The following is a 26,775-nucleotide window of genomic DNA, read 5'->3' as shown; positions in this document are numbered from 1 at the left end:
CCTTTTCCCATCCCCTATCCCCCAGTTTCCAACACGCCACTGCAGTAAAGACACGTCATCGTTCGGTATTCCTAATATTTTCTCTTTTTACCACAGTATGTGTAATGGAGGACATTTGGAATGCTCTGGAACAAACTGCACACAGAGGGGTAAATGCTCAGCATGTAAATTGCATACTATGTTATAAGCAAAGTCTTAAACATTTATTCCCATTTTAACATGATCTTCAACACAAATAATGTTTATGCACTGTACGTGGATACAGCTGATGCGGATGTGAAGTCACAACGAAAAATGAACCAAAAATATTATTATTATTGTTACGTGGAAAGTAAGGTAAATTTGGAATCTTCACAGTAGGCACCGTTATAACTTGCTTCTAAAAACCAGTCAATTCAAAAAGAGGTCTGTTTTATGCATCATCTTTTCGATGAGCTCCCACACGTATCCAATGTGAAAGTATAAGAAAAAAGTCATACACCGACTTTCCAGAAGTTTCTTTACGTCTAAATTTCGATGATGTTAGATTTTGCAGGCTGTGTTTCCTCTAGGATTTGCCTACTCTTTCTTTGTCTCTGCATCTGATGCAGCACTTATCCCAAAAATCTCGACAGGCGCGTTACGATAAACTATAAATGTAACAGCACACTGTTTATTATTTTTGAAAGTTGGTGTTACTTTTCCGTTTTTGTGATAGCTGTTATTGCCACGAAGAAGCCGTGTGCACACAAGCCTCCCCCGACCTGTACCTGCCCACCGGGCTTTTCATGTTGTGCAGATCAGACCTTCTGTATCCAAGACACCAAGTTCTGCGACGGCGAACTCAATTGCAAAGATTCGTCAGACGAGCTACAGTGTGACTGCGAATACAAAGGCATCATACGCTCGGTGAGCCCAATAACGGAATATTATTCGAGATGGATCCCTTCTTTGTTATCGCCGATTAAACACACTTCAACAATTACCAAAATGTATACAAAACACATCTGTACATGTACACGTTTTTTACAAAAACCCATTTAAGGCTCTTGAAATATGAACGTAAAGTTTACATTACCACGGGAATAACATGTTGCATATTGCGTTGAAATTCCATCACACTGTCACCTGTAATCTTGATTCAGAAAATCTGGAGCAAACTGTGGTTGCAAGTGCATAGTTGTTTTACAATTAAACTTCTCAACATTAGTAAGACATTTGCCTAACTACGTTCAGAACAACAACTGAAATATTCACTGTCTCGCCCCGGTATAAACTTCTTATTGTTTACCGTACAGTCCGGAGACACGTGGAGTGGAGAGGGGAGATGTGAAGTTTGCAGATGTGAGGCTGGACGCACCCGTTGTTTCAAGGAGTGCAATATCCTGTGCGACGCTGTAAGAGTTCGCTCATCTTATTTGAAAGTTTCGCTGCCAATTTAAATAGAATACCGAACCTACCACAAAACGTCACGGAGAACTCGATATCTTAACTGTTGAATCAAAAGGTACAATCTGATCCACCATTGTGTGCAAATTCAGAGGTAAGAGAAGGGCGTTTTGTTGTTACAGCCTGTACGTGAAGTGGCATCCTTATGGTGGTGCAAAATTCTAAGTGTCCCACTTTCTGGGCTTTATGATAATACCTCAATGTCGTTTTTTTGTCCCTTTTAGCTCACAGAAGTGTTACTTCTCAACGAACATGATGATACACAGTGCTGCCAATGTGAGTCATTTTCGTTGTATTACCTAATATAAAATAGTTGATAACTGTTTTGTATGTGGCACAGAGTTTCCCATGTAGCCTGTCATCTGATTGTAGTGTATGGTTCCTCGACCTGCGTGCTCAATGAGTATCCTCTTCGTTTCTCAAAGTAATGGAAATTAATGGGAAAAACAGTAGGTTCCCGAGATGCACTCGACCCGTGGTAAGTTAATTTATTTAAGCTGGTTCGGTGGGTACTATAAGGAAAGCAAATTGTACTTGCAAGCACTGAGAAGATATGTATACTGGCGAGTCTCTAATCCGATTTAAAACATTCTTGTCAATTGTTTTGTCTTAGGTAAAAAAATCAGTATTCCTACAACCGCTTCACCAGGTGAGCCTAAGTAACTGTAGTTGCCGTTATAATGGTAGTTGTATTTCTTGAGGCAATCTACTCTATTGGAACCCATGACCCCAATTCCCAGAGCAGAAGTACACTATACCACATTAAAATTGTCTTTTGGATTAATTTCTTGTAAATAACTTATCAACTTACGTGTGTTACATGTTTACCACAATGCGTAACATATTTTAGTGATCCAAAATGATAATTTGAAAAGTACAAGTTTATTTATCTCAAGTGAACTGGCATTCGGTGAATTAAAATGATTCACATTCAATTACCTCTTTCATTGCACACCCCAGTGACAACTACCGCAACTTCAGAGTGTGAGGTGAGTTTTACAGATTTTATAAACAATAAAACTACGACATGTTTTGAAAGCACAAGGGAAATCCCTGCCTTCTTATATGATTCAATGTTTGGCTCACACACTACTTTTTAGTTTTAGTATACTTGCTTAATTTCTTCATTTTAACCGGTTGAATGCGATTCAGGAGGGGACAACGGTACAGCCCGATGAATGCCGAACTTGTGATTGCATTGACGGAACATATTCTTGCTATTACGATTGCCACAAACGACCCAACAGCTGCGCAGAGGTAGGCATTTCTGTGAGAGTTACCTTGAGACTGAAACAAAAAATTAACAAATGCACCATGTTCACTTTGCAACATCACGAAATTTTTCCTTTGACAAAAAATGTCTCTTTCCTGTGTTATGAGTTGTTTGTAAAAAGGGATTACACTTGTCATCGGTTTGGAAGAGTTTTTCATTGATTTTTAATGTGCTAAAGTCAAATGTGACAATTTAAAATGGGCGATTTACTATATACTCTTCCAACATATTCGTTTTATGATTTTTTTGTACAATGTGTACAGTGTGGATGACAGATTCTTGTACGCAGTTCTTGTTCTTGTATAAAGTGACGCAATGACGTATCTTTAAAACTACCGGACATCAACATTTTAAACAGACCAATATTCGGTCACCCAGACCTGCTCAAGTTTGCTTTTTTGCTTTAGAAGTATGTTGCCTGTAGACCAATGTTGTCAGTCTTTTTTCATACAAGTTCTCTCTTTAAAGAAGTAACCTTCTGGACAGAATGTCTTGTCAGGTAACCATGTAGAAGTCAAAGTTTCGGAAAACGTCGAGACATATTCCTGCACAGCTAAGTTTCCATTCTTTTTGCCTTTTCCTCACTTACTTTAAGGGTGAGCAATTGGTATCCTTTGAAGACAAGTGCTGTGAATGTGTCTCCATCACAAGTAAGTATATTTGTCTTCAGGTTATTTCGTTACCGATAACTCGAACACCCGCTGTAGAACCTTTTATCATTTCGCTGCTAAAATTCCTTATACATTTACTTTACATCCTGTTCAGGCCGTCCAAATAATGGCCGACACAAAGCACGTAAACAGACATTGATCTATGACCTTTACTGTTCGCAAGATTGATTTGGGGGCCCTGGAACGCCACGTACGATGTACATTACAATGTGGTGCGTGATCTTATACAGATTAAGTTAATTATGGCAGGCGACCACTTAAAAAGCATTTATTAATAAATCATAAATACCGTGTATGTGTCAGCTTGTCTGCATATTGATGTCAGGGAAGGTGGTGTCCAATCAAAAGGTCCAGTCGCGCTTCAGGACGCTATTTTTGCAGATCCATTTATTCTGTTACAGTCATTTTGAGGAGGCGGGGGTGGTAAAGAAAATGAGCAATAAATTCAGCCGAAATTTAGCCCACCACCGTCCCCCTTCTCCTCCATCGAGCTCTCGTGAATGGGGAAGCTTAGGCAGACAGAAAGTCGTTAAGCGACACTGTTGTAATTAACAAGTCTAATTGGTTTAAATACAAATTGCAGTTACAGTAAATTTACCATTGGCAAAAATTTGATGTAATGTGCAGGGGTCATAGTGCTTGAAAGTTTCAAAAGGCTGCGGGAACACACCTGCACTGACGTACACATGTGTAACGCTAAGCACACGTGTATCTAATCAGGGATACATTGTATAATATTTTTAATCGTAAGCTGCTGAACTTAGTCTGGTCTAACAGCAGTTTTGGGTTCGGTCTACCCCCTTCATGGTTGTGGTAAGGTGTACATGCCATGAATTAATTTTCTGTGTGCCATTGTTCTAGTGAGTTTTTTGAATTGCCAGGATCGGCATCCAGCCCCCCCCCCAAAATACAAGACTCTGGCATACATAAAGAAAACTTGATTTTTATGTCTTGTTTTGTTGTGAGTGGCGTATAATCAGATGCTTCGGTTCGGAGATACTATGAATATACGGTACGCCTCAAGGACTTAAGGCAAGAGCCAGTTTCAGTTATCTAGCGCGCTGAACTAAAAGGCCCTTTTTATTGCACTCCTGTTGATTGTGTAATAAGTGTGATCATTAAATTGAAATGGAAAAGAAATAAAATAAAGACCAAATGCATTTAATGTGGTAATGCTTAGACCTTACAGGTTTTTTACATTATAAATTTAGTCTAGCAGTGAATTAACTTTGAAAAGCTGCAAATGTTCGAATTCCGATGAGGCAAAGAGACGATGAATCGCCAACGTTTTCTAGAAGCCTTTGGGAATGGCCAAACATAACTTAACAAATAGTTTATTACATACAGATTTAAGAATAAAGCCCAATTCAGGGATGGCCTTGTTTGTCATAGTGTATTTTATGGAAAAGGAGACTTTTAATTATTTCTTTGGAAGGTGTGTTAGCACACCTGAAGTCTTTGAATGCAATTGAAAGACAGACGTCTATTTAACTGAATTGTTTTCATACTTCTATTGTTCTTGGCCTAGTTTTGAGACCATTGAATTTTACATATTACTGTATTTCAGACAGTATATCACAGTGTTTTATAAAGTTGTGCATTGTTTCGTCAGCGTCTTCCTTTTGTGTCTGAAAGCAGTTCAACCAAGTAGTAGAAATACGTTTGTCTTTTCCTACACACAGCAACACTTCCGTCCATGATGACTACGCCTACTGTTGGTAAGTTTTGCTTCAGAATAATAGTGCAACCGTTGTTAACATAGATAAAATTTGGTTATTTGCAATTATATTACATCTAAATTTCATATAATACATATCTGCGTTGATTGTCATATTTTATTTCCTCAATGTTTGGCTCGTTTCAATTGGATGTTTTTATGCTTTCCTAAATAACTGGTAATATTTTGAAATTTATCAAACTGCAATTTTTTTTCATGCAGAATGTCTGGATCCGTTTGTGGTTGGCGAGCCTACTTGTTGTCAGTACATGTACCTTGACACATGTGAAATACCTCCGACGTTTTCTGGCTCCGAAACCTGCAACGCCTGCAAAAGGCATCTGGTGTTTAATGGCACACATTGTGTATTCCCAAACGATTGCTTATGCCAAGACGTTGAGGGTGTCCATCAGGTGGGTTTTAACCTGGACACAAAGCCGATTTATTGGATTATTGACCAGTGACATTCGATCAATTAAAGTCTTCACTACAGGGATACAGATTTTGCTAAACACTGAACACTTCATAGAAATGAAAAAAATGACACTATTATTATTAGGCCTGTGTGCAGCCTTTGTGTTGCATTTGGTTGCTAGTTTGTATAACAAGAATAAAACTGGACCCTGTGCTTTTTACCGTGACTATCAACATGGTGAAAGAGATCCTTTGATTCAGATATAAGAAACACAAAAATCGCTATCTGGTACCTAATTTTCAAGCCTTCAGTAGTCATATTTGACCATTTACGTTTCAGCCTGGAGAAACTTGGGAAAACCCAAAGAAAAACTGCAGCTACTGTACCTGCTTCCGCAATGAAATCCAATGCCACGACACGGTTTGCAATGACAACCTCGACTGCTCTGAGGTAAGCGGTTTACAATTGTTTGTCCCTGCTATTATTACACTATCAGTTTACAAGTGCATTCTGTGAAATCGCTCGAACATTATTGATTGCAATGTAACTAGGAATGTATTTATAATGTCACCATAGCTTATTATTAAGGATTGAATCAGAACCACATTTTTGGGCCACCACGTGTTTGGGAAATATTTTCACGAAACCTTTATGGCCTATCCAGGTGGTTAAAGGTATATTTAGATGCTTTTTACACACTGTGGGAAAAGGAGAATAAAGCCCGAATAATCACTTTCTCCCCCTTTTTAGTTATTAAAATTTGGGGGTCCTTATTGCGGTGGGCATGGCCCTGTTGACCCCTGAATCTGTCCTTGCTTAGCGTGATTGCACTGCGTGACCAACAACCTTTCATTTGCAATGAAACGATTTCTTTGCGACACCATAATTAGTTCAGTATTCGTATCGTGCCTAACTTCAGTGCTAACAATAGGCCTACGTTTTGCTGGCGTATTGTAGTTCGGTTTTCAGTAGATTGTACAGTATCTTTGAATGAATTGACAATGACATTTCAAAGACCCAGCTTTTGTTTCGGAAAAAAATAGAAACCATTTTATTTCCTAGCAAATATGTTTTTTTACAGGATGACTATATTTATTTTCCTGGCGATTGCTGCCCAACATGTAAAGGTAATTGTCAGAAGAAAATTAAAAATGATTAAACTCTTTTACGTAATTCACATAACTAATCTAAATCACGCCACTGTTTGTTGCCTACTTAACCTGTATTATGACCTTGGACATTATAATCTAGGGCGAGTGGGCCTACATTATGGACGCTGGATCGGAAATTTCTGTACGATTGAGATATATACCAGCTAACGAGATTTCTGAAAGAAACTGACCAGTCTATTTACTCAAAATTTGTACAAAACTCATAACTGTCTTTTACAACGAAATATAAAACCTACGCTATACGGCAGCTTATTTGTTCCATCAGCAGTAGTAACAGGCGGTGCAATGATCAGTTGGAGCAATGATTTCCTGTGTTGTGACTCTTTCCCTTATTTGTGTCGTTTTATTAAGTTTAGAGTTACATCTCAATCGTCTACAGCTTGAGCAATTTTTCATTTTTGTCTCTCTTTATATATTGGTTGTATTATTTACTACTGGTACATATATTTTGCCATTACGTTTAATATTTGTGTGCCAAAGGGCCAAGAGAATCCCCGTTATGGGTTAATGACTTCTCGTGTGTTATCTTGTGTTGTGTTGTATTGTCTTGTCTCCTCTTGCCCGATTTCAGTCGTATTCTCTCCTATCCTGCCCTTTCCCCTATACAAAGTCTCTAAATATACCGTTTCTCTTCAACTTAGGTAACAGGGAAATAACTACAACCACGCAGCCACAGGGTATGTTTGTGGTTATTTGTGAATGATTTGCAAACTCATCATGCAAACAGTTAAAGGCTTCTTGTCGGAACCGCAAATGCCCCTTTGGTGTTTCAGTTGGAGTGCCCTAAAAAAATCAATAATTTGGATGTTCAAAATTTGTTGAAAATTTCACTCGTAATCGTAATCTTCACTCGTAATCAAACATGGCTTTAAAACGAAAGGCTAATGCTACCACATCACTTCATCCTTTGCTCGGTAATATTACCTTTCCAATGGTTGAACTGCCGTCGTTGATTAAGGTGCAATCAATTTGAATATCATCGTTTTCCCCAACAGAGCCTCCTTGTTATCATGAGTTCTCTGGGAAGTGGTACAATGTAAGTGGAACACTTCATTTTTCAACTTCACAGTCACAATAATGGCCATTCACGGAATTTAAAAAAGGACCTCTGTAATTAACCACAGCTTTAAACTTCCTTGAGAGTCAACTTCTATCGTTTCTAATTCTGTTTCCGGCGCTTTTGAAGCGTGGAGAATTGTTTGCACAGGGTGCATGCGAAGAATGCACGTGTCTCGATGAAATCGTTTGCTCGCGGAGTGAATGTCATCTCACACAAGACGATTGTGCAGAAGTGAGTACATCTTACATTTATCACTTGCAAATTATTAAACCAATACGTAAGTGCTGATCACCCTACTGTATCTCGAGCAATCCTCAATAACGAATAAGATATTTTGTTTAGCTGCGTCATTGTGATCAGTAGGAATCATCCTAGTATAGCTCAGTGAGTTGACGTTTACAAATGTCTGCAACACGCCTGTTGGAGACTCATTAAGTCTGTGTTACTAACCAGAATGGCTTAGTGGTGGCAGTTGATTAATTACAGATCGTTTCTCGCTAAGATTGCAAAATGAAGTCGGATCCTGTAGGCTGATGAACGAAAACATGTTTACATGTAAAAACAATATGAGACATTTATTTAAGGCAGGTTTTGACACACTGTAGATATATGGGCTGTGTGTCGACTTCCCTGTGCCGTTTCACTTTGTTCAAATTTGGTTGGTCTCATTTGTGGTAGTTAAGTGACAGTTACACCATCGTGCTCTGCTGATTACAATTATGTGACCACACAAACCATACAAACAATGATTTAACATCGATTAAATGGTAGTCGTTCAAAATCAAACTTCTGATTTTTTTATTGCCCTCATTTGGACTGGTTTATTTAACTTTTCAGTCGTTCATTCAGTTGAGAAATGAATGCTATAAATCTTTTGTTTTTGTTTCTTTCCTCGGTTTGCTGGATAGGGCGAAATCGTGATGTCTACCGACGATATGTGTTGTGAATGCAGACCAGTGCAAACAACAGTTGTTCCAACAACCATTCGTTCAGGTTGGTCCATATGGATTTTTGCTAACTTTTTGTCTGCCGTCCAACTTAAATTCGAGATGTCAATTTTTCTGCTTACAGATTTAATATGCAGTATTCCTTTAGGAGATGAAGAACAGTATTTTGATTAGTTTGTTGTGATCCAAGGAGATTCATCGAGTGAGGAAAAAACTCGATATTAATTCTGTGTTTCATTTTATTAAGCTTGCACTGCTCCTTACGTGTATCGCAAGAGCTGTGAGTGTCATGTTATGTGCTCAACGTTGGGTGAGGACTGCACGGATGTTACGTGTAAAGAGGGTTGCTTCTGTCCCGAGGGTATGCTGATGAATCAAAAAGACTGCATTCCTGCGCATCAGTGCCCTTGTACGGATGTTTCAGGAGCCAAAAGAGAGGTAGGCCTATAGTAAAAAAAAAATTATGCACCACGTTAATAAGAGATCTCAGAGTAATTTGATTCTCGTCATAAATTCTCACGATTTTGGTTGATTAAATGTTTTAAATAAGTAGTACGGAAACCCTTGTAGAGGACGTGAATGATATATCGGTTTTGTTCGAATTAACAGTATTGAATCTCTAGTCGTGATTTATTTTCCATATGCACGACTTTCAATTTCCCTGTGACCTATGGGACACTGTTCATAGTATCAGCACACAGCACAAGTAAAAGTCATTTGAAAATCCCTCAAATATTTATTCGAGCAACGAGTGTTAAAGTCATGCATATAAGTTTGCATTGATTTGTTTTGTACCAAGACACTTTTAAGTTGTTCGCTCGCATAATAACAAGAAGCCTTTGCAAATCAACGTCAAAATAATTGTGCCTTTTTTATAGTTCAACGAAATGTGGTACCAAAGCGACTGCGAAAAATGTATTTGCAGAGAAGACATGACCATTAACTGCACAAAGCTTTGCACACTTGACTGCAATGAGGTAAGACATAATTATATATTTAAAATTTCAATTTTGAAATTACTGTTTTCAAGTCGCGCTAAGTATGTCTGATACACAGATGTTCTTTATTACTGCGAAATAAAGATTTGCTCTAAAGGACAGTCAAACTATGCTTATATTTACAAAGAGTTAATATCTCACACTCTATCTGTGAAGACACTTAATAATTAATGTACGACTAACAAGTGTAATCTTTTTGAAGGGCCAAGTTCTGATTGAGCCAGATGGAAGTGTGTGTTGCTACTGTGAGCAAAGTACGTTTTTATAACTTTAAGAATACATATATACAAAATTTCACAGGCCAAATGGGCATTTGTAAACAACTGTATTTGCATCATTGTTATGTTCGAAAATTGTTGTAAATGACAGGGTTATTATAGCTAGAGGGCATGGCAACCAGTTAAATTAATTAATACAAAACATACTCATTTTCAATGTCATAATTCAAATTGTCGACTTGAAAAAATTTACTAGTTTTTGTATTTTACAACAGTAACAACAGCAGCTCCATTTTCGACAACAGCAATATTTTCAACAACCCCATCTGGTTCCCCGAGCGAGTGCATTGGTTGTTTCGACGAAAACTCGGAAACCTGTCACGAGGTATATTTGAAAATTTGGCAGCTGCACATCATTGTTTTATAGTGCCCACAATCCGCTTCACAGATTAAGAAATACAAACATATATCTGGGCATACCAGAAACTTTGGGTCAGATTTTGTTTTAGAACTGATCACGGCATTTCCAAGTAAATCTCCTTTACATCATTTTGTCTGCCTCTGCAGCCCGACACATCGTGGCGTGATGACCCATGCACAACCTGTGAATGTCGGTACAAGAAAAATGAGTACGCCTTGACTTGCAATCAGACCCAGTGTGGTGAGGAACTAGAGTGTAAAGAGGTAAATTATACGTTTGTCTGTCTGATGAAAACCCAACTTAAAAGTTGATAGTATTTGTCCAGTTGCTCAAGTGATCCTTGCTGAAATGCCAAATACTTTCACGGCTCACTGTGTACGTGTATTGATATTGTGATTATCAAGGGGCATGTCTTGGTTAAAGACGACGGCGACTGCTGCTTCCACTGTGTTGCGGATATCTGCGTCGGTGATTTCAACTGTAATTCGACCAGCTGCATCCCAAACAAGTGGCATTGCGATGGTTCCACAGACTGCGACAATGGATACGACGAGGAAAATTGCCGTACGTTGGCCATTTAAAATTCGATCAACGGCCGCGTTAAAATCCGGCACATCGAACATGTATTGTTCATCCTTCTTAGTGATAAATAAAATCACCACTGTATTATAAAACAATAAAACACCCAAAATTAATCAAAAGTGGCACTGTTCAGCTGCTGGTGGTCATTGTTTGATAAATGTTTCCACCAGCGCTACAGTGGCGTAGCTGGGGGGGGGGGGGGCTGGGGGCACCTGCCCCCAAACATTCCCTGTGCCCCCGTCCCCCACTGGGAAAAAACGGAGGAATGGATATTGAACAAGGCTAACAAAAATTTGTTCCACAAAACACACCTTTGAAAGCTTGTGTCCCTCATAAAGTGCTGGTACCCCTTTGTGCCCCCCACCAGTAAAATCCTAGCTACGCCACTGCAGCGCTACGGCTAGGGTACCCGTATAGAAATATGATTTATCCTACTACCTTTTACAAGACTTAGATTTCTATTATCCACTGAATTCTGTGTTACAGCTTTGCCGCCAACACCACCTACACCTTCACCAAGTAAGTATCTTTGCAGGAATATATTTATCGTAATTAGAAAACTTGATCTAAATAAATGAAAGAATAATTTTAAAAGGCAGTGATTATTGCCCCTTTGGTGTTTCTATTATCCCTCTTATTGTTCGCTAAGCAGTGTTGGGGTCGAGTCCATCCCAAATCCTGCACAAGTCCCTTCGGAAGTCCAGTCACAAGTCCCTTCACAACGCCAAAGAAATCGCCTTTACAGTTCAGCATGTAAAACCCAAAGCCGATAACTCATTCTGAAATTGAAATTACAACCACATTTTGCAATAATTTTGAAGTGATGTTAACAGAGCAGATGCAAAAACGTGCTGTGCTTTTCACTTTAGTTTTACTGATAACTTCGTTTCTGTGCCGTTGGGTACTGAATGGTTTTTACTAATGGAAAACGTAAGAGTAGACCTATGTAATGTGGACCTGACAAATCTTGTTTTGTCATATCTTAGCATGCGCCAAGCCAGAAGATCAAGCAATTTGCAAAGACTGTCGAGAACGAGCCTGCAAAGACGTAACATGCTATGAAATGCCACAGGACCTGTGTTGTGAATGCAAACAAGGCACAGTGGTACAATGGCACAACTTGCATCAAACCAAAAGAGTGTCGCTGCTTAGACGACAAGGGCAATATTCGCTTGGTAAGGAAGTTGTTTCAAGTTGGTTTCATTCATCTTTTTTTTCATTTTTCTGTTTCCTCCTTACAAAAAAACCTCTCATTTGTTTTCAAAGGTGGATGGGGGGTATTGTTCTGAAAAAACATCCAAGACTTTATGCAGAAAATACCAAGTGGAATGGACTGGGGAAATTGTTTTGAATGAAGACTAGTTGGCTCATTGTTCAAAATGAATATTTATTACTTAATCGGTATGCCGACTACACACTGAAACAACCCGTTGCCCATTACTCTTTTTAAATCAATGAATTACCACAGATTGTAGTTGTAACAACAAACGTTGGTAACAATTTTGCATTGGATTGAAAATGTGCTATATTTTTCCGGGAAAAGATGTCGCTCTCCACGAGGCGCACAAATGGAAGTCAAATGGGTTCCTAAATACATGATCCATTTTGTTAAAGGTGTTTTACTCGTCTAAAGTTTTTTCAACTGTCGCAGGTTCCTTGATCTATTCTCGCTCACAGAAGTACATGTTCAAAGGGTTTATGGATCGTAGATCACAGATTACATCAAAGAATACGCCACGATCACGTAAAACTTTACTGATTACAAATATGTAATCTAAGCGGGGTACAAAACTTCCAATAATTGTGCGCATTCGCATGTCTATAGTGTGAGTTATAACTAGCTCTAATAACCCTTTAAAAATAAAGTCAAAGGTCGTCTAAACAGTGACCTATGGACACTGGAAGTCTGACCTATTTATAATTGCCTTAAATCAGACTTCATATACAAACAATCATCATGTAATATTCAGCAATAATCAAACTCTATTTACCAGTCCTCAAGTCCTGGATTTTTGTTTTAATCGAATTGTACGGGCAGAAATACGAATAAAAAATTCCAAAAAAGGAAAAGATGTGATATCAGTAAGGGCCATGCCATTCAGTGGTGGTGTAGCTGTTTATGGTTCGTAGAGTTCTTGGTGCTTGAGATGAAGAGAGCTACCAAGAGAATTAAAGAGCGCCATCATAAATCAGGGCTTAGACTCTCTCATCAGCAGTTCCTCCAGTGTAGTTGTCACGGTCAATAAAATGTGTTTAATACTTGAAGTGTTAATGTCTGTTAAAACAGGAACCATCTTTTCCCTTGGAAATTGTATTTGCGATTTTTTTTCAGCCACTGGAAACTTGGGGAAATGAAGAATGTGAAGAGTGCAAATGCCAGTTCAACAGAATAACGTGCTATCCAGCTGCTGACTGTCTAACAACAACGCAGCAGACAACTTTAGCTCTTCAATCTCGTAAGTCGAGAGGTGCTCATTTTTAAGAATCGAATCGATTGGGCTTCACTCATAATTGAACGAAAGAGAAGTAGCCTTCTTTTCGGGAGAACGTTTCTATGTAGCTCATACAGCGTGCCCCCCCCAAAAAAAACAAAAAACGCAAACCAACGAAACAATTATTTCCACCAAAAGTAGTATTAAAAAGACATATATTTGGTTTCGAGGTATTAAAAGCCATCCGTCCGTCCCACTTACATTGAATTCATGTGAAGCTCAAGATCCATTGCAAGGATGTTTCCAATTACGTAACATAACTGATTTTTATTTTGTCAAGTGGAAGTTGAAATTGTTTACCATGCAGGTCAATTATTGAATTCAAATCATTAAGCATCAAGCAATTAATTAAGATCATTACTTCTTTGGAATTTCCTTCAGATTCTAAACCTAAATACTTGTAATTGTCAGCATCTTGATAGTAGAAATTCAAAGCTGGCGTTACACGTGCAGGCATTACATTTCCCATTCCAAAACAGGCCCTCCCAGAAGTTCTGACACCCTCAAAGATAGTGCATAGGAGTTGCATTTACTAAAATTTGTCAAAAATGGCCGACTTGCGGTTTGTGATTTACCTTGTGGGTCATTCCACGAGTTTAGGCTCACCAAAGGCGCGTTGACAGTCATTTTCACTGCGCCTGTTAACGGTTGCGGTATTTGAACAAATTGTATTCTCCAAAGATTAAATAACATGAAATTTCTTTTTTTATTTAAAATGGCTGCATTTCTTGCTGTAAGATTTTACAGATTGTCTGACACTATTATGTACTTACTTTACCGTAAAATATTTCAAGATAATTCGACAGTCGCGCTTTTGAAACCTTGCAAATTCTGTACACTGCCTTTAAAACAAAACAACCAGTGCGTTCTGCTATGAAGTAATACGTCCAAAAATCACTGAAAATCTAATCACAGTTTATCGGGATCCTTCGTCCTCATCTTGTAATTAAATAAAAATATTCAGTTCAATATTATTACTTTTTCTTCACTAAAACCCGTCTTCCTGGAGCCTCTCGTATCAGCACCGTAACTAGACCAAGCATATTAGTATGTTTGGATGCAATGTCGAAATATGAATTGAAACTGCTATTCTTCTCAAGAACATTTTATTTTCACCAGCTTCATTGTAAACATTTTCCTATTTCACAGTACATGTATCGTCATTTTCGTTCCTAAACATGTCCTCTTGCCGGCTCTGATGTCGTAACAACAGCACAACCAACCCGTTCACGTATGTAGTGACAAATCCAAAAGTCCATTGAAAATATCATTCTAATTATTCCGCATTCATTGAAATTTTTCTCTTTCGCCAAAATAGGTCCTCCTGCAGGTTCTGACATCAAAACAACAACAAGACAGAGGCGCACTCGTATGTATCAATTTAATTTCCATTTTTAATTAATATTCTCCTTGATTAATCTTAATCTGAAACAAACAACCAATGTATTCCTTTTAATTAGAATTCTGCGTCATCAACGCAATAAACTTTTTAATTCAATGTTGGCTTCCTTCACTAAACAGGGCCTCCCAGTGGTTCTGATGTTGTAACAACACAACCAACTCGTTCTCGTATGTATTGATTTCTTCAAAACCTATCAAAAATATTTCTGTTATGGTCAATTAGCATTTTCTGTGTTCGTCAGTGAAACCAATCTTTCAATTCAATATCGTGCCCTTCTCTTCCCACTAAATAAGGCCCCTGCTCAAAACTCTAATAACAAATCAACACGACCAACGTGCAGTTGTCTACGTATCTACTGTCCCTCCAAATATTAAAATGAATATCCTGCTAAATTACTTTTGATTGCAACAGTTTTTAATATTAAAGTAGTGAGATTCTGCGCCCTTTTGTTCCCATTCTAATTATTCAGCATTCGTCGTTAATGAAGTAATTAACTTTTGAAATTTTTCTCTTTCGCTAAAATAGGTCCTCCTGCAGGTTCTGATATCAAAACAACTACAAGACAGAGGCGCACTCGTATGTATCAATTTAATTTCCAAATGTTATTTAAATTAATATTCTCCTTGATTAATCTTCATGGCTATCGTCTTCATAGTAGACACTTAAATTTCATGTTTCATGTATTGCCTTTTCTTCTCTAAAGTAGATCCTCCTAGAGGTTCTGTTAATGCAACAAACAACTAATTTATTCCTTTTAATTATTATTCTGCGTCATCAACGCAATAAACTTTTTAATCCAATGTTGGCTTCCTTCACTAAACAGGTCCTCCCAGTGGCTCTGATGTTGTAACAACAACACAACCAACTCGTTCTCGTATGTATTGATTTCTTCAAACCTATTGAAAATATTTCTGTTGTGGTCAATTAGCATTTCTGTCTTCGTCAGTGAAACCAATCTTTCAATTCAATAACAAATCAACACGACCAACGTGCACTCGTCTGTGTATCTACTGTCTGTCCAAATATTAAACTGAATATCCTGCTAAATTACTTTTGATTGCAACAGCTTTTTAATATTAAAGTAGTGAGATTCTGCGCCCTTTTGTTCCCATTCTAATTATTCGGCATTCGTCGTTATTGAAGTAATTTACTTTTGAAATTTTTCTCTTTCGCTAAAATAGGTCCTCCTGCAGGTTCTGATATTAATACAACTACAAGACAGAGGCGCACTCGTATGTATCAATTTAATTTAATTAATACAATTTTTCTCTTTCGCTAAAATAGGTCCTCCTGCAGGTTCTGATATCAAAACAACTACAAGACAGAGGCGCACTCGTATGTATCAATTTAATTTCCAAATGTTATTTAAATTAATATTCTCCTTGATTAATCTTCATGGCTATCGTCTTCATAGTAGACACTTAAATTTCATGTTTCATGTATTGCCTTTTCTTCTCTAAAGTAGATCCTCCTAGAGGTTCTGTTAATGCAACAAACAACTAATTTATTCCTTTTAATTATTATTCTGCGTCATCAACGCAATAAACTTTTTAATCCAATGTTGGCTTCCTTCACTAAACAGGTCCTCCCAGTGGCTCTGATCTTGTAACAACAACACAACCAACTCGTTCTCGTATGTATTGATTTCTTCAAACCTATTGAAAATATTTCTGTTGTGGTCAATTAGCATTTCTGTCTTCGTCAGTGAAACCAATCTTTCAATTCAATAACAAATCAACACGACCAACGTGCACTCGTCTGTGTATCTACTGTCTGTCCAAATATTAAACTGAATATCCTGCTAAATTACTTTTGATTGCAACAGCTTTTTAATATTAAAGTAGTGAGATTCTGCGCCCTTTTGTTCCCATTCTAATTATTCGGCATTCGTCGTTATTGAAGTAATTTACTTTTGAAATTTTTCTCTTTCGCTAAAATAGGTCCTCCTGCAGGTTCTGATATTAATACAACTACAAGACAGAGGCGCACTCGTATGTATCAATTTAATTTAATTAATACAATTTTTCTCTTTCGCTAAAATAGGTCCTCCTGCAGGTTCTGATATCAAAACAACTACAAGACAGAGGCGCACTCGTATGTATCAATTTAATTTCCAAATGTTATTTAAATTAATATTCTCCTTGATTAATCTTCATGGCTATCGTCTTCATAGTAGACACTTAAATTTCATGTTTCATGTATTGCCTTTTCTTCTCTAAAGTAGATCCTCCTAGAGGTTCTGTTAATGCAACAAACAACTAATTTATTCCTTTTAATTATTATTCTGCGTCATCAACGCAATAAACTTTTTAATCCAATGTTGGCTTCCTTCACTAAACAGGTCCTCCCAGTGGCTCTGATCTTGTAACAACAACACAACCAACTCGTTCTCGTATGTATTGATTTCTTCAAACCTATTGAAAATATTTCTGTTGTGGTCAATTAGCATTTCTGTCTTCGTCAGTGAAACCAATCTTTCAATTCAATAACAAATCAACACGACCAACGTGCACTCGTCTGTGTATCTACTGTCTGTCCAAATATTAAACTGAATATCCTGCTAAATTACTTTTGATTGCAACAGCTTTTTAATATTAAAGTAGTGAGATTCTGCGCCCTTTTGTTCCCATTCTAATTATTCGGCATTCGTCGTTATTGAAGTAATTTACTTTTGAAATTTTTCTCTTTCGCTAAAATAGGTCCTCCTGCAGGTTCTGATATTAATACAACTACAAGACAGAGGCGCACTCGTATGTATCAATTTAATTTAATTAATACAATTTTTCTCTTTCGCTAAAATAGGTCCTCCTGCAGGTTCTGATATCAAAACAACTACAAGACAGAGGCGCACTCGTATGTATCAATTTAATTTCCAAATGTTATTTAAATTAATATTCTCCTTGATTAATCTTCTTGGCTATCGTCTTCATAGTAGACACTTAAATTTCATGTTTCATGTATTGCCTTTTCTTCTCTAAAGTAGATCCTCCTAGAGGTTCTGTTAATGCAACAAACAACTAATTTATTCCTTTTAATTATTATTCTGCGTCATCAACGCAATAAACTTTTTAATCCAATGTTGGCTTCCTTCACTAAACAGGTCCTCCCAGTGGCTCTGATGTTGTAACAACAACACAACCAACTCGTTCTCGTATGTATTGATTTCTTCAAACCTATTGAAAATATTTCTGTTGTGGTCAATTAGCATTTCTGTCTTCGTCAGTGAAACCAATCTTTCAATTCAATAACAAATCAACACGACCAACGTGCACTCGTCTGTGTATCTACTGTCTGTCCAAATATTAAACTGAATATCCTGCTAAATTACTTTTGATTGCAACAGCTTTTTAATATTAAAGTAGTGAGATTCTGCGCCCTTTTGTTCCCATTCTAATTATTCGGCATTCGTCGTTATTGAAGTAATTTACTTTTGAAATTTTTCTCTTTCGCTAAAATAGGTCCTCCTGCAGGTTCTGATATTAATACAACTACAAGACAGAGGCGCACTCGTATGTATCAATTTAATTTAATTAATACAATTTTTCTCTTTCGCTAAAATAGGTCCTCCTGCAGGTTCTGATATCAAAACAACTACAAGACAGAGGCGCACTCGTATGTATCAATTTAATTTCCAAATGTTATTTAAATTAATATTCTCCTTGATTAATCTTCATGGCTATCGTCTTCATAGTAGACACTTAAATTTCATGTTTCATGTATTGCCTTTTCTTCTCTAAAGTAGATCCTCCTAGAGGTTCTGTTAATGCAACAAACAACTAATTTATTCCTTTTAATTATTATTCTGCGTCATCAACGCAATAAACTTTTTAATTCAATGTTGGCTTCCTTCACTAAACAGGTCCTCCCAGTGGCTCTGATGTTGTAACAACAACACAACCAACTCGTTCTCGTATGTATTGATTTCTTCAAACCTATTGAAAATATTTCTGTTGTGGTCAATTAGCATTTCTGTCTTCGTCAGTGAAACCAATCTTTCAATTCAATAACAAATCAACACGACCAACGTGCACTCGTCTGTGTATCTACTGTCTGTCCAAATATTAAACTGAATATCCTGCTAAATTACTTTTGATTGCAACAGCTTTTTAATATTAAAGTAGTGAGATTCTGCGCCCTTTTGTTCCCATTCTAATTATTCGGCATTCGTCGTTATTGAAGTAATTTACTTTTGAAATTTTTCTCTTTCGCTAAAATAGGTCCTCCTGCAGGTTCTGATATTAATACAACAGCAAGACCAAGGCGCACTCGCATGTATTGACTTTAATAATCAAAAATAAGTTGAAACGAAAATTTTTCCTTATATTTCATTTGATTTTATTCATTTTGGTAGTAAACATTCAAATTTCATAACACATACATTGCCTTTTGTTCTCAATGTGTTTCCCTTCAAGCTCTGTAGTCTTGAGAATAGCCAAAATCAAAGCGTTCCAATACAAAGTGAGAAATCCAGGATTATTGTAGTTAATGATCATTTTTCCCTTCTCATTATTATACGGCAATACAGTCACTGCATTCAAATCTGCAGTCATCACGCAATTGTTATAGTTCATTACCTCATTGTAATTTCTTTCAGGTTCTAAATTTGATGAAGCTAATACAATATTTCAGAAGAAAAAGTTGCTTAAGTAACTGTGTGATGAATGTGTTTGAGAGTCAATAGCCTGAATTGAAGTTGTGAACTTTACCTCTGTCAATTTGTGTCGAAGTGTGGAGTTTATTTATTTCCAACACGTTGAGTACTTCGAGCCTTTTCAGTGCGTTTTGTTGATGTAACAGAATAAGTTTTGGCCGTAAGAGCAGAACCATGATAACCTTAATTCCTGCGTTCTGTGGGCCTTTCAAATCAGTGTGTTAAGATAGTGTGTAATGATGTAAACATAGCATTTGAATTACTGTTATTATAATTCCTTTGGAAGGACAGAAAAAGCAAAAGTCTCACATAATCAAGATTGTGATCTCTACAGCACATCATCGCAAAACATGCCAACCTTCAATTTGATACCGAAAACTAGCGGTTTTGACATTATGTTATTTTGGCAGAAAATAAATGATCCTTTCAAGTGAAGCTCCGCAAAACACATCGATGTAAAATTCCACAAGAAAAAATCATTCAGGGTTTCTGAAATTTACGAAAACCCCATTCCAGAAGAAATGTAACGCTTCACAGTTTATCGCAATGTTATTCGTTAATAGCAATGTGACCAACTTTCTCTTGTCTGGATAAACTGATGATCGAAATTTTGTTCACAAAATGATTCTTGCGGTTAATTTCAATTGTCATCATCAATGCACACAATTCGTGAATGTCATAGTTTTGATGTACCTCCCTGTAGTTTCTACTGGCTTTTGGCCTAAACAGTCCAGTTAACAAAGTTTCCTGCAGACAAAAGGACATGATAACAAGGGTTGTCAGCAGAGTTCATGACCTTCATGCAGCTTTCCAGTCCTCACTGAAAAAGACGCCTAAACATTCTTCGCTCTTATCTATTACAGGAATCACTACCACTACTCCTACAACGACAACTCAAGGTAAATGAATGAGCTCTCTTCATCACTTCCCAATAAATCCAATTTTTTTCCATCTTTTGACACATTTCTACAGAAGCTACTCTCCGGTTACATTTGAATGGCTTCCTGAATTATCTGTGTATTGGGCTATTCTGAAACTTGTTATGTTTTACTCTTTCCACAGTGGTGACCACAACCACTCAGACCTCAACACCGACAACGGCAGGTATGCCTTGATATTTGCCTTTCAAGCACTTTAATGCATTCAGTTTAGCCGGCTGTAGTTCAGGCACCTTCACAAACCCAGTTTGTCGAAAAAAGGGCCATATAAAATCTGACGCTTTTCCCATCTGCTGATAATTTTTTGAAGGATATTGTATGGAGCCAATGGACGGGGAAGAAGGACTAGAGAAGAGTCGTTCCACTATCCCAGCTCTTCAAGGTGATGAGTCAAGTGATATCGACGCTGATCAACCCTGGACATTCGAGCTACAGTCCAATCCCGAAGACAGCCGCGACCAAAACCCCAAGCTGGACGTCAAGTTTAACACAGTGGTTGAAGTGCATGCCTTGAAGCTGCAGGGAAATAGCGACGAATCCCCTCTTGTTCGAATCATTCCCTTGGTCCCAGATCCGTCAGGTCAAACATACAGTGATTTGCTGGACTCGTCGGGTAATCCTGTGGTAAGTTTCCGGAAGAAACTTGAATTTCCAGCCTGAAATTCCAACTCGTCTTTGATGTGGTCACTAAAAGAAGCAAGAAAAGTATGATCACTCGAAATCAAGTTCCAGCTAAGCAGTCTTTAAAGTGAAGACCCAAATTTAAAAGGAAATGTGTTTTCTTGCTTGTGCCAGGTTGTGGAATCCGTCCTCAACGGCCGAGGTACTGTGACTGCGAGGCTTCCCATTCCTGTAACCGACATCGATGAACTTCGACTGGAGATTTTGTCAATCGACAGCGACAAGTTTGGAAGTTTGCGTGTTGGTTTTCTGGGTTGCATGAAAGGTGCGTCATCTGCATCACGCTACTAAAGACTTGGCACGATGGCCTTCATGACTTTCTACTCAATTTTTGATTCTACGTGACAGTGGACTTTTCAACTCCTGACTTGATGTAATTGTGTTTTGTTTTTGTCTATTTCAGAAGTCACTACCACTGCTCCTACAGTAACAACAACTCGAGGTAAATCAATGAACTTCCTTTGCCCCAGAATCTAAAGCTTTTGCGTCTTTTTGCAGATTTGTCTAGAAGCTAGTGTCCGGCCGTGTTTGAATAGGTGCACGAATTATCTCTTTTTGGCCTATTCTAAAGTTTATTGTTATTAATCTTTTGACAGTGGTGACAACAACCACCCAGACTTCAACATCGACAACGGCAGGTATGCCTTGATATTTGCCTTTCAAGCACTTTAATGCATTTAGTTTGGCCGACTGTGGTTAAAGGAGCTACAGAATTCCCATTTATCGAAAGAAGGGCCATATGAAATCTGACGCTTTTCCCATCTGCTGTTTTTACTTTGAAGGATACTGCATGGAGCCAATGGACGGGGAAGGACTAGAGAAGAGTCGCTCTACTATTCCAGCTCTTGAAGGTGATGAGTCAAGTGATATCGACGCTGATCAACCCTGGACATTGGAGCTACAGTCCAATCCCGAAGACAGCCGCGACCAAAACCCCAAGCTGGACGTCAAGTTTAACACAGTGGTTGAAGTGCATGCCTTGAAGCTGCAGGGAAATAGCGACGAATCCCCTCTTGTTCGAATCATTCCCTTGGTCCCAGATCCGTCAGGTCAAACGTACAGTGATGTGCTGGACGCGTCGGGTAATCCTGTGGTAAGTTTCCGGAAGAATCTTGAATTTCCAACCAGAAATTTCACTCGACTCGACTTCCATCTGGTCACTTAAGGGACCAGCAATCAAAATCCGAAGCAGACTTTTTAGTGAAGACCCCAAATATACAAGAAAGTGTGTTTTCTTTGCTTGTGCCAGGTTGTGGAATCCGTCCTTGACGGCCGAAGGACTGTGACTGCGATGCTGCCCATTCCAGTGACTGACATCAATGAACTTCGACTGGAGATTTTGTCAATCGGCAATGACAACTTTGGAAGTTTGCGTATTGATTTCCTGGGTTGCATGAAAGGTGCGTCGTCATACTCAAGCTAATGAGGACTTGGGACGAAGGGTTATCGACGGGGCCTCATGGCCTTTTACTGTATTTTAAGTGCCACCTTACAGTGGAGTTTTCAGTCTGGACTTCCAAGTAATTGTTCTCTCTGCTTGTCTATTACAGAAGTCACTACCACCGCTATTCCAGAAACAACTAAAGGTAACGTTATGAACTTTCCGCAAATCTTTTTCCCTTGAACCAAAGAATTTCGATCCTTTAATCACTTTTCACTGTTATCATCTTAGTGATAAACTTTCAAATTCTGTAACACATGCGATGCCTTTTTTGTGTCATATGTGTTATCCTTGAAGCTCTGAGGCCTTGAGAACAATCAAAATCAAAGTGTTCCCATACGAAATGAGAAATCCAGGATTATTGTAGTTAATGATTATTTCTCCTTTCTCATTATTACCGATTCCTTTACTAAATCAGGTCCTCCTGCAGGCTCTGATATCAAAACAACAACAAGACAGAGGCGCACTCGTATGTATCAATTCAACTTCCAAATATTATTTAAATTAATATTCTCCTTGATCAATATTAACGGCCATCTTCTTGATAATAGATATTTAAATTTCATGTTTCATGTATTGTCTTTTCGGCTCCAAAGACGATCCTCATCGAGGTTCCGATCATGCAGCAAACAACCAATGCATTAATGTTGTAATTAATAGCGAAGTAGTTGTCTGTGATGTTATGGTCAATGGTCGGAAAGTTGACAAGGTCAAGTTCAAACACCTCAGGGCTCGGACCCAAAACTCCACATCTCACCAGTGAACGTCTTTCCCCGTTACAGGGAAGAACTCCCAGAGAGTCTTAGAACTGGGGTGGTTGAGCTACCTCTGAAACGATGGATCAACTCACTCAAGACCGAATTATATAATATCGATTGATTCCAAAAACCTGTGCAGCTTTATTGCCTTTTTATAACCCATTTTTGATTTTACCTTATCTTTTATTAATTCTTGCTAACTCCCCATTTGTTTTCTAGTCTGAGCCCTGTAAATAATTACTTTATCCTGTTTATTTTTATCTAATTTATTTAAATAATAATCAATAATAATGTTAATTAGAATTCTGCGTCATCAACGCAATAAACTTTTTAATTCAATGTTGGCTTCCTTCACTAAACAGGTCCTCCCAGTGGCTCTGATGTTGTAACAACAACACAACCTTCTCGTTCTCGTATGTATTGATTTCTTCCAAACCTATTGAAAAAAATTATGTTGTGGTCAATTAACGTTTTCCGTCTTCGTCAATGAAATCAATCTTTCAATTCAATATCGTGCCCTTCTCTTCCCACTAAATAAGGCCCCCGCTCAAAACTTTAATGACAAATCAACACGACCAACGTGCACTCGTCTATGTATCTACTGTCCCTCCAAATATTAAAATGAATATCTTGCTAAATTACTCTTGATTGTAACAGCTTTTTAAATTAAACTAGCAAGATTCCTTGCCCTTTTGTTCCCATTCTGCTTCCAAACCAGGTCCTCTTGTAAGTTCTGGTTTTGTATTGAACGACGTGCACATGATGTATAATCCCCATACCCCAAAACCATAATCCAAACGTGAGCTTCATTTTCTCCGAGAGCAATAGTCAGAAATCGATAGAGTGGGTATGGAATAAAAATTTCTCGTTTGTTCCACTCACAGTGACTTCGTTTGAAGCTCCTGATGCATTGAAAGAATAATGTGTAACACAATTTCTTTTCTGTCAAATGGAAGTTGAAATAATTTATCCGGCAATACAGTCACTGCATTCAAATCTGCAGTCATCACGCAATTGTTATAGTTTATTACCTCATTGTAATTTCTTTCAATAGCCTGAATTGAAGTTGTGAACTTTACCTCCGTCAAGTTGTGACGAAGTGTGGAGTTTATTTATTTCCATCACGTTGAGTACTTCGAGCCTTTTCAGTGCGTTTTGTTGATGTAACAGAATAAGTTTTGGCCGTAAGAGCAGAACCATGATAACCTTAATTCCTGCGTTCTGTGGGCCTTTCAAATCAGTGTGTTAAGATAGTGTGTAATGATGTAAACATAGCATTTGAATTACTGTTATTATAATTCCTTTGGAAGGACAGAAAAAGCAAAAGTCTCACATAATCAAGATTGTGATCTCTACAGCACATCATCGCAAAACATGCCAACCTTCAATTTGATACCGAAAACTAGCGGTTTTGACATTATGTTATTTTGGCAGAAAATAAATGATCCTTTCAAGTGAAGCTCCGCAAAACACATCGATGTAAAATTCCACAAGAAAAAATCATTCAGGGTTTCTGAAATTTACGAAAACCCCATTCCAGAAGAAATGTAACGCTTCACAGTTTATCGCAATGTTATTCGTTAATAGCAATGTGACCAACTTTCTCTTGTCTGGATAAACTGATGATCGAAATTTTGTTCACAAAATGATTCTTGCGGTTAATTTCAATTGTCATCATCAATGCACACAATTCGTGAATGTCATAGTTTTGATGTACCTCCCTGTAGTTTCTACTGGCTTTTGGCCTAAACAGTCCAGTTAACAAAGTTTCCTGCAGACAAAAGGACATGATAACAAGGGTTGTCAGCAGAGTTCATGACCTTCATGCAGCTTTCCAGTCCTCACTGAAAAAGACGCCTAAACATTCTTCGCTCTTATCTATTACAGGAATCACTACCACTACTCCTACAACGACAACTCAAGGTAAATGAATGAGCTCTCTTCATCACTTCCCAATAAATCCAATTTTTTTCCATCTTTTGACACATTTCTACAGAAGCTACTCTCCGGTTACATTTGAATGGCTTCCTGAATTATCTGTGTATTGGGCTATTCTGAAACTTGTTATGTTTGTACTCTTTCCACAGTGGTGACCACAACCACTCAGACCTCAACACCGACAACGGCAGGTATGCCTTGATATTTGCCTTTCAAGCACTTTAATGCATTCAGTTTAGCCGGCTGTAGTTCAGGCACCTTCTGAAACCCAGTTTGTCGAAAAAGCGGCCATATAAAATCTGACGCTTTTCCCACCTGCTGATAATTTTTTGAAGGATATTGTATGGAGCCAATGGACGGGGAAGAAGGACTAGAGACGAGTCGTTCCACTATCCCAGCTCTTCAAGGTGATGAGTCAAGTGATATCGACGCTGATCAACCCTGGACATTCGAGCTACAGTCCAATCCCGAAGACAGCCGCGACCAAAACCCCAAGCTGGACGTCAAGTTTAACACAGTGGTTGAAGTGCATGCCTTGAAGCTGCAGGGAAATAGCGACGAATCCCCTCTTGTTCGAATCATTCCCTTGGTACCAGACCCGTCAGGTCAAACATACAGTGATTTGTTGGACTCGTCGGGTAATCCTGTGGTAAGTTTCCGGAAGAAACTTCAACTTCCAGCCTGAAATTCCAACTCGTCTTTGATGTGGTCACTAAAAGAAGCAAGAAAAGTATGATCACTCGAAATCAAGTTCCAGCTAAGTAGTCTTTAAAGTGAAGACCCAAATTTAAAAGGAAATGTGTTTTCTTGCTTGTGCCAGGTTGTGGAATCCGTCCTCAACGGCCGAGGTACTGTGACAGCGATGCTTCCCATTCCTGTAACCGACATCGATGAACTTCGACTGGAGATTTTGTCAATCGACAGCGACAAGTTTGGAAGTTTGCGTGTTGGTTTTCTGGGTTGCATGAAAGGTGCGTCATCTGCATCACGCTACTAAAGACTTGACACGATGGCCTTCATGACTTTCCAGTCAATTTTTGATTCTACGTGACAGTGGACTTTTCAACTCCTGACTTGATGTAATAATGTTTTATTTTTGTCTATTTCAGAAGTCACTACCACTGCTCCTACAGTAACAACAACTCGAGGTAAATCAATGAACTTCCTTTGCCCCAGAATCTAAAGCTTTTGCGTCTTTTTGCTGATTTGTGTAGAAACTAGTGTCCGGCCGTGTTTGAATAGGTGCACGAATTATCTGTTTTTTGGCCTATTCTAAAGTTTATTGTTATTAATCTTTTGACAGTGGTGACAACAACCACCCAGACCTCAACATCGACAACGGCAGGTATGCCTTGATATTTGCCTTTCAAGCACTTTAATGCATTTAGTTTGGCCGACTGTAGTTAGAGGAGCTACAGAATTCCCATTTATCGAAAGAAAGGCCATATGAAATCTGACGCTTTTCCCATCTGCTGTTTTTACTTTGAAGGATACTGCATGGAGCCAATGGACAGGGAAGGACTAGAGAAGAGTCGCTCTACTATTCCAGCTCTTGAAGGTGATGAGTCAAGT

General features: G+C 38.2%; 1 protein-coding gene and 1 long non-coding RNA gene across 2 annotated transcripts in view; both read left to right on the top strand.

Annotated features, from left to right (window-relative positions):
• The window catches only part of LOC110988744 (SCO-spondin-like), a 43,777-nt gene extending 22,265 nt beyond the window's left edge, over window positions 1-21,512 (top strand). The window contains 31 exon segments of the mRNA XM_087148208.1: window positions 97-149; window positions 698-888; window positions 1,278-1,376; window positions 1,653-1,704; window positions 2,042-2,077; window positions 2,389-2,417; window positions 2,581-2,685; window positions 3,297-3,351; window positions 5,055-5,090; window positions 5,312-5,502; window positions 5,844-5,954; window positions 6,586-6,631; window positions 7,318-7,353; window positions 7,672-7,712; window positions 7,863-7,967; window positions 8,645-8,729; window positions 8,931-9,121; window positions 9,562-9,660; window positions 9,884-9,935; window positions 10,175-10,284; window positions 10,467-10,583; window positions 10,725-10,884; window positions 11,389-11,421; window positions 11,889-12,007; window positions 12,009-12,077; window positions 13,235-13,358; window positions 14,713-14,763; window positions 19,391-19,442; window positions 20,311-20,346; window positions 20,510-20,551; window positions 21,470-21,512. Of these exon segments, the coding sequence (XP_087004334.1) occupies window positions 97-149; window positions 698-888; window positions 1,278-1,376; window positions 1,653-1,704; window positions 2,042-2,077; window positions 2,389-2,417; window positions 2,581-2,685; window positions 3,297-3,351; window positions 5,055-5,090; window positions 5,312-5,502; window positions 5,844-5,954; window positions 6,586-6,631; window positions 7,318-7,353; window positions 7,672-7,712; window positions 7,863-7,967; window positions 8,645-8,729; window positions 8,931-9,121; window positions 9,562-9,660; window positions 9,884-9,935; window positions 10,175-10,284; window positions 10,467-10,583; window positions 10,725-10,884; window positions 11,389-11,421; window positions 11,889-12,007; window positions 12,009-12,077; window positions 13,235-13,358; window positions 14,713-14,763; window positions 19,391-19,442; window positions 20,311-20,346; window positions 20,510-20,551; window positions 21,470-21,512 (2,569 nt within the window).
• A 1,978-nt stretch (window positions 21,513-23,490) lies between these two features.
• Window positions 23,491-25,395, top strand: LOC110988758 (uncharacterized). Its single transcript, XR_002599506.2, has 3 exons — window positions 23,491-23,678; window positions 25,153-25,188; window positions 25,353-25,395. It is a non-coding gene; the product is annotated as an uncharacterized LOC110988758 (long non-coding RNA).
• Window positions 25,396-26,775: the final 1,380 nt, after the last annotated feature.

This window comes from Acanthaster planci, linkage group LG17, assembly GCF_054643075.1.
Source record: "Acanthaster planci isolate LZ-2023a linkage group LG17, COTS_SCS, whole genome shotgun sequence".
Classification (NCBI taxonomy): Eukaryota; Metazoa; Echinodermata; class Asteroidea; order Valvatida; family Acanthasteridae; genus Acanthaster; species Acanthaster planci.
The sequence above is the reverse complement of the archived record's forward strand: the minus strand, read 5'-3'. Positions and strand labels throughout refer to the sequence as shown.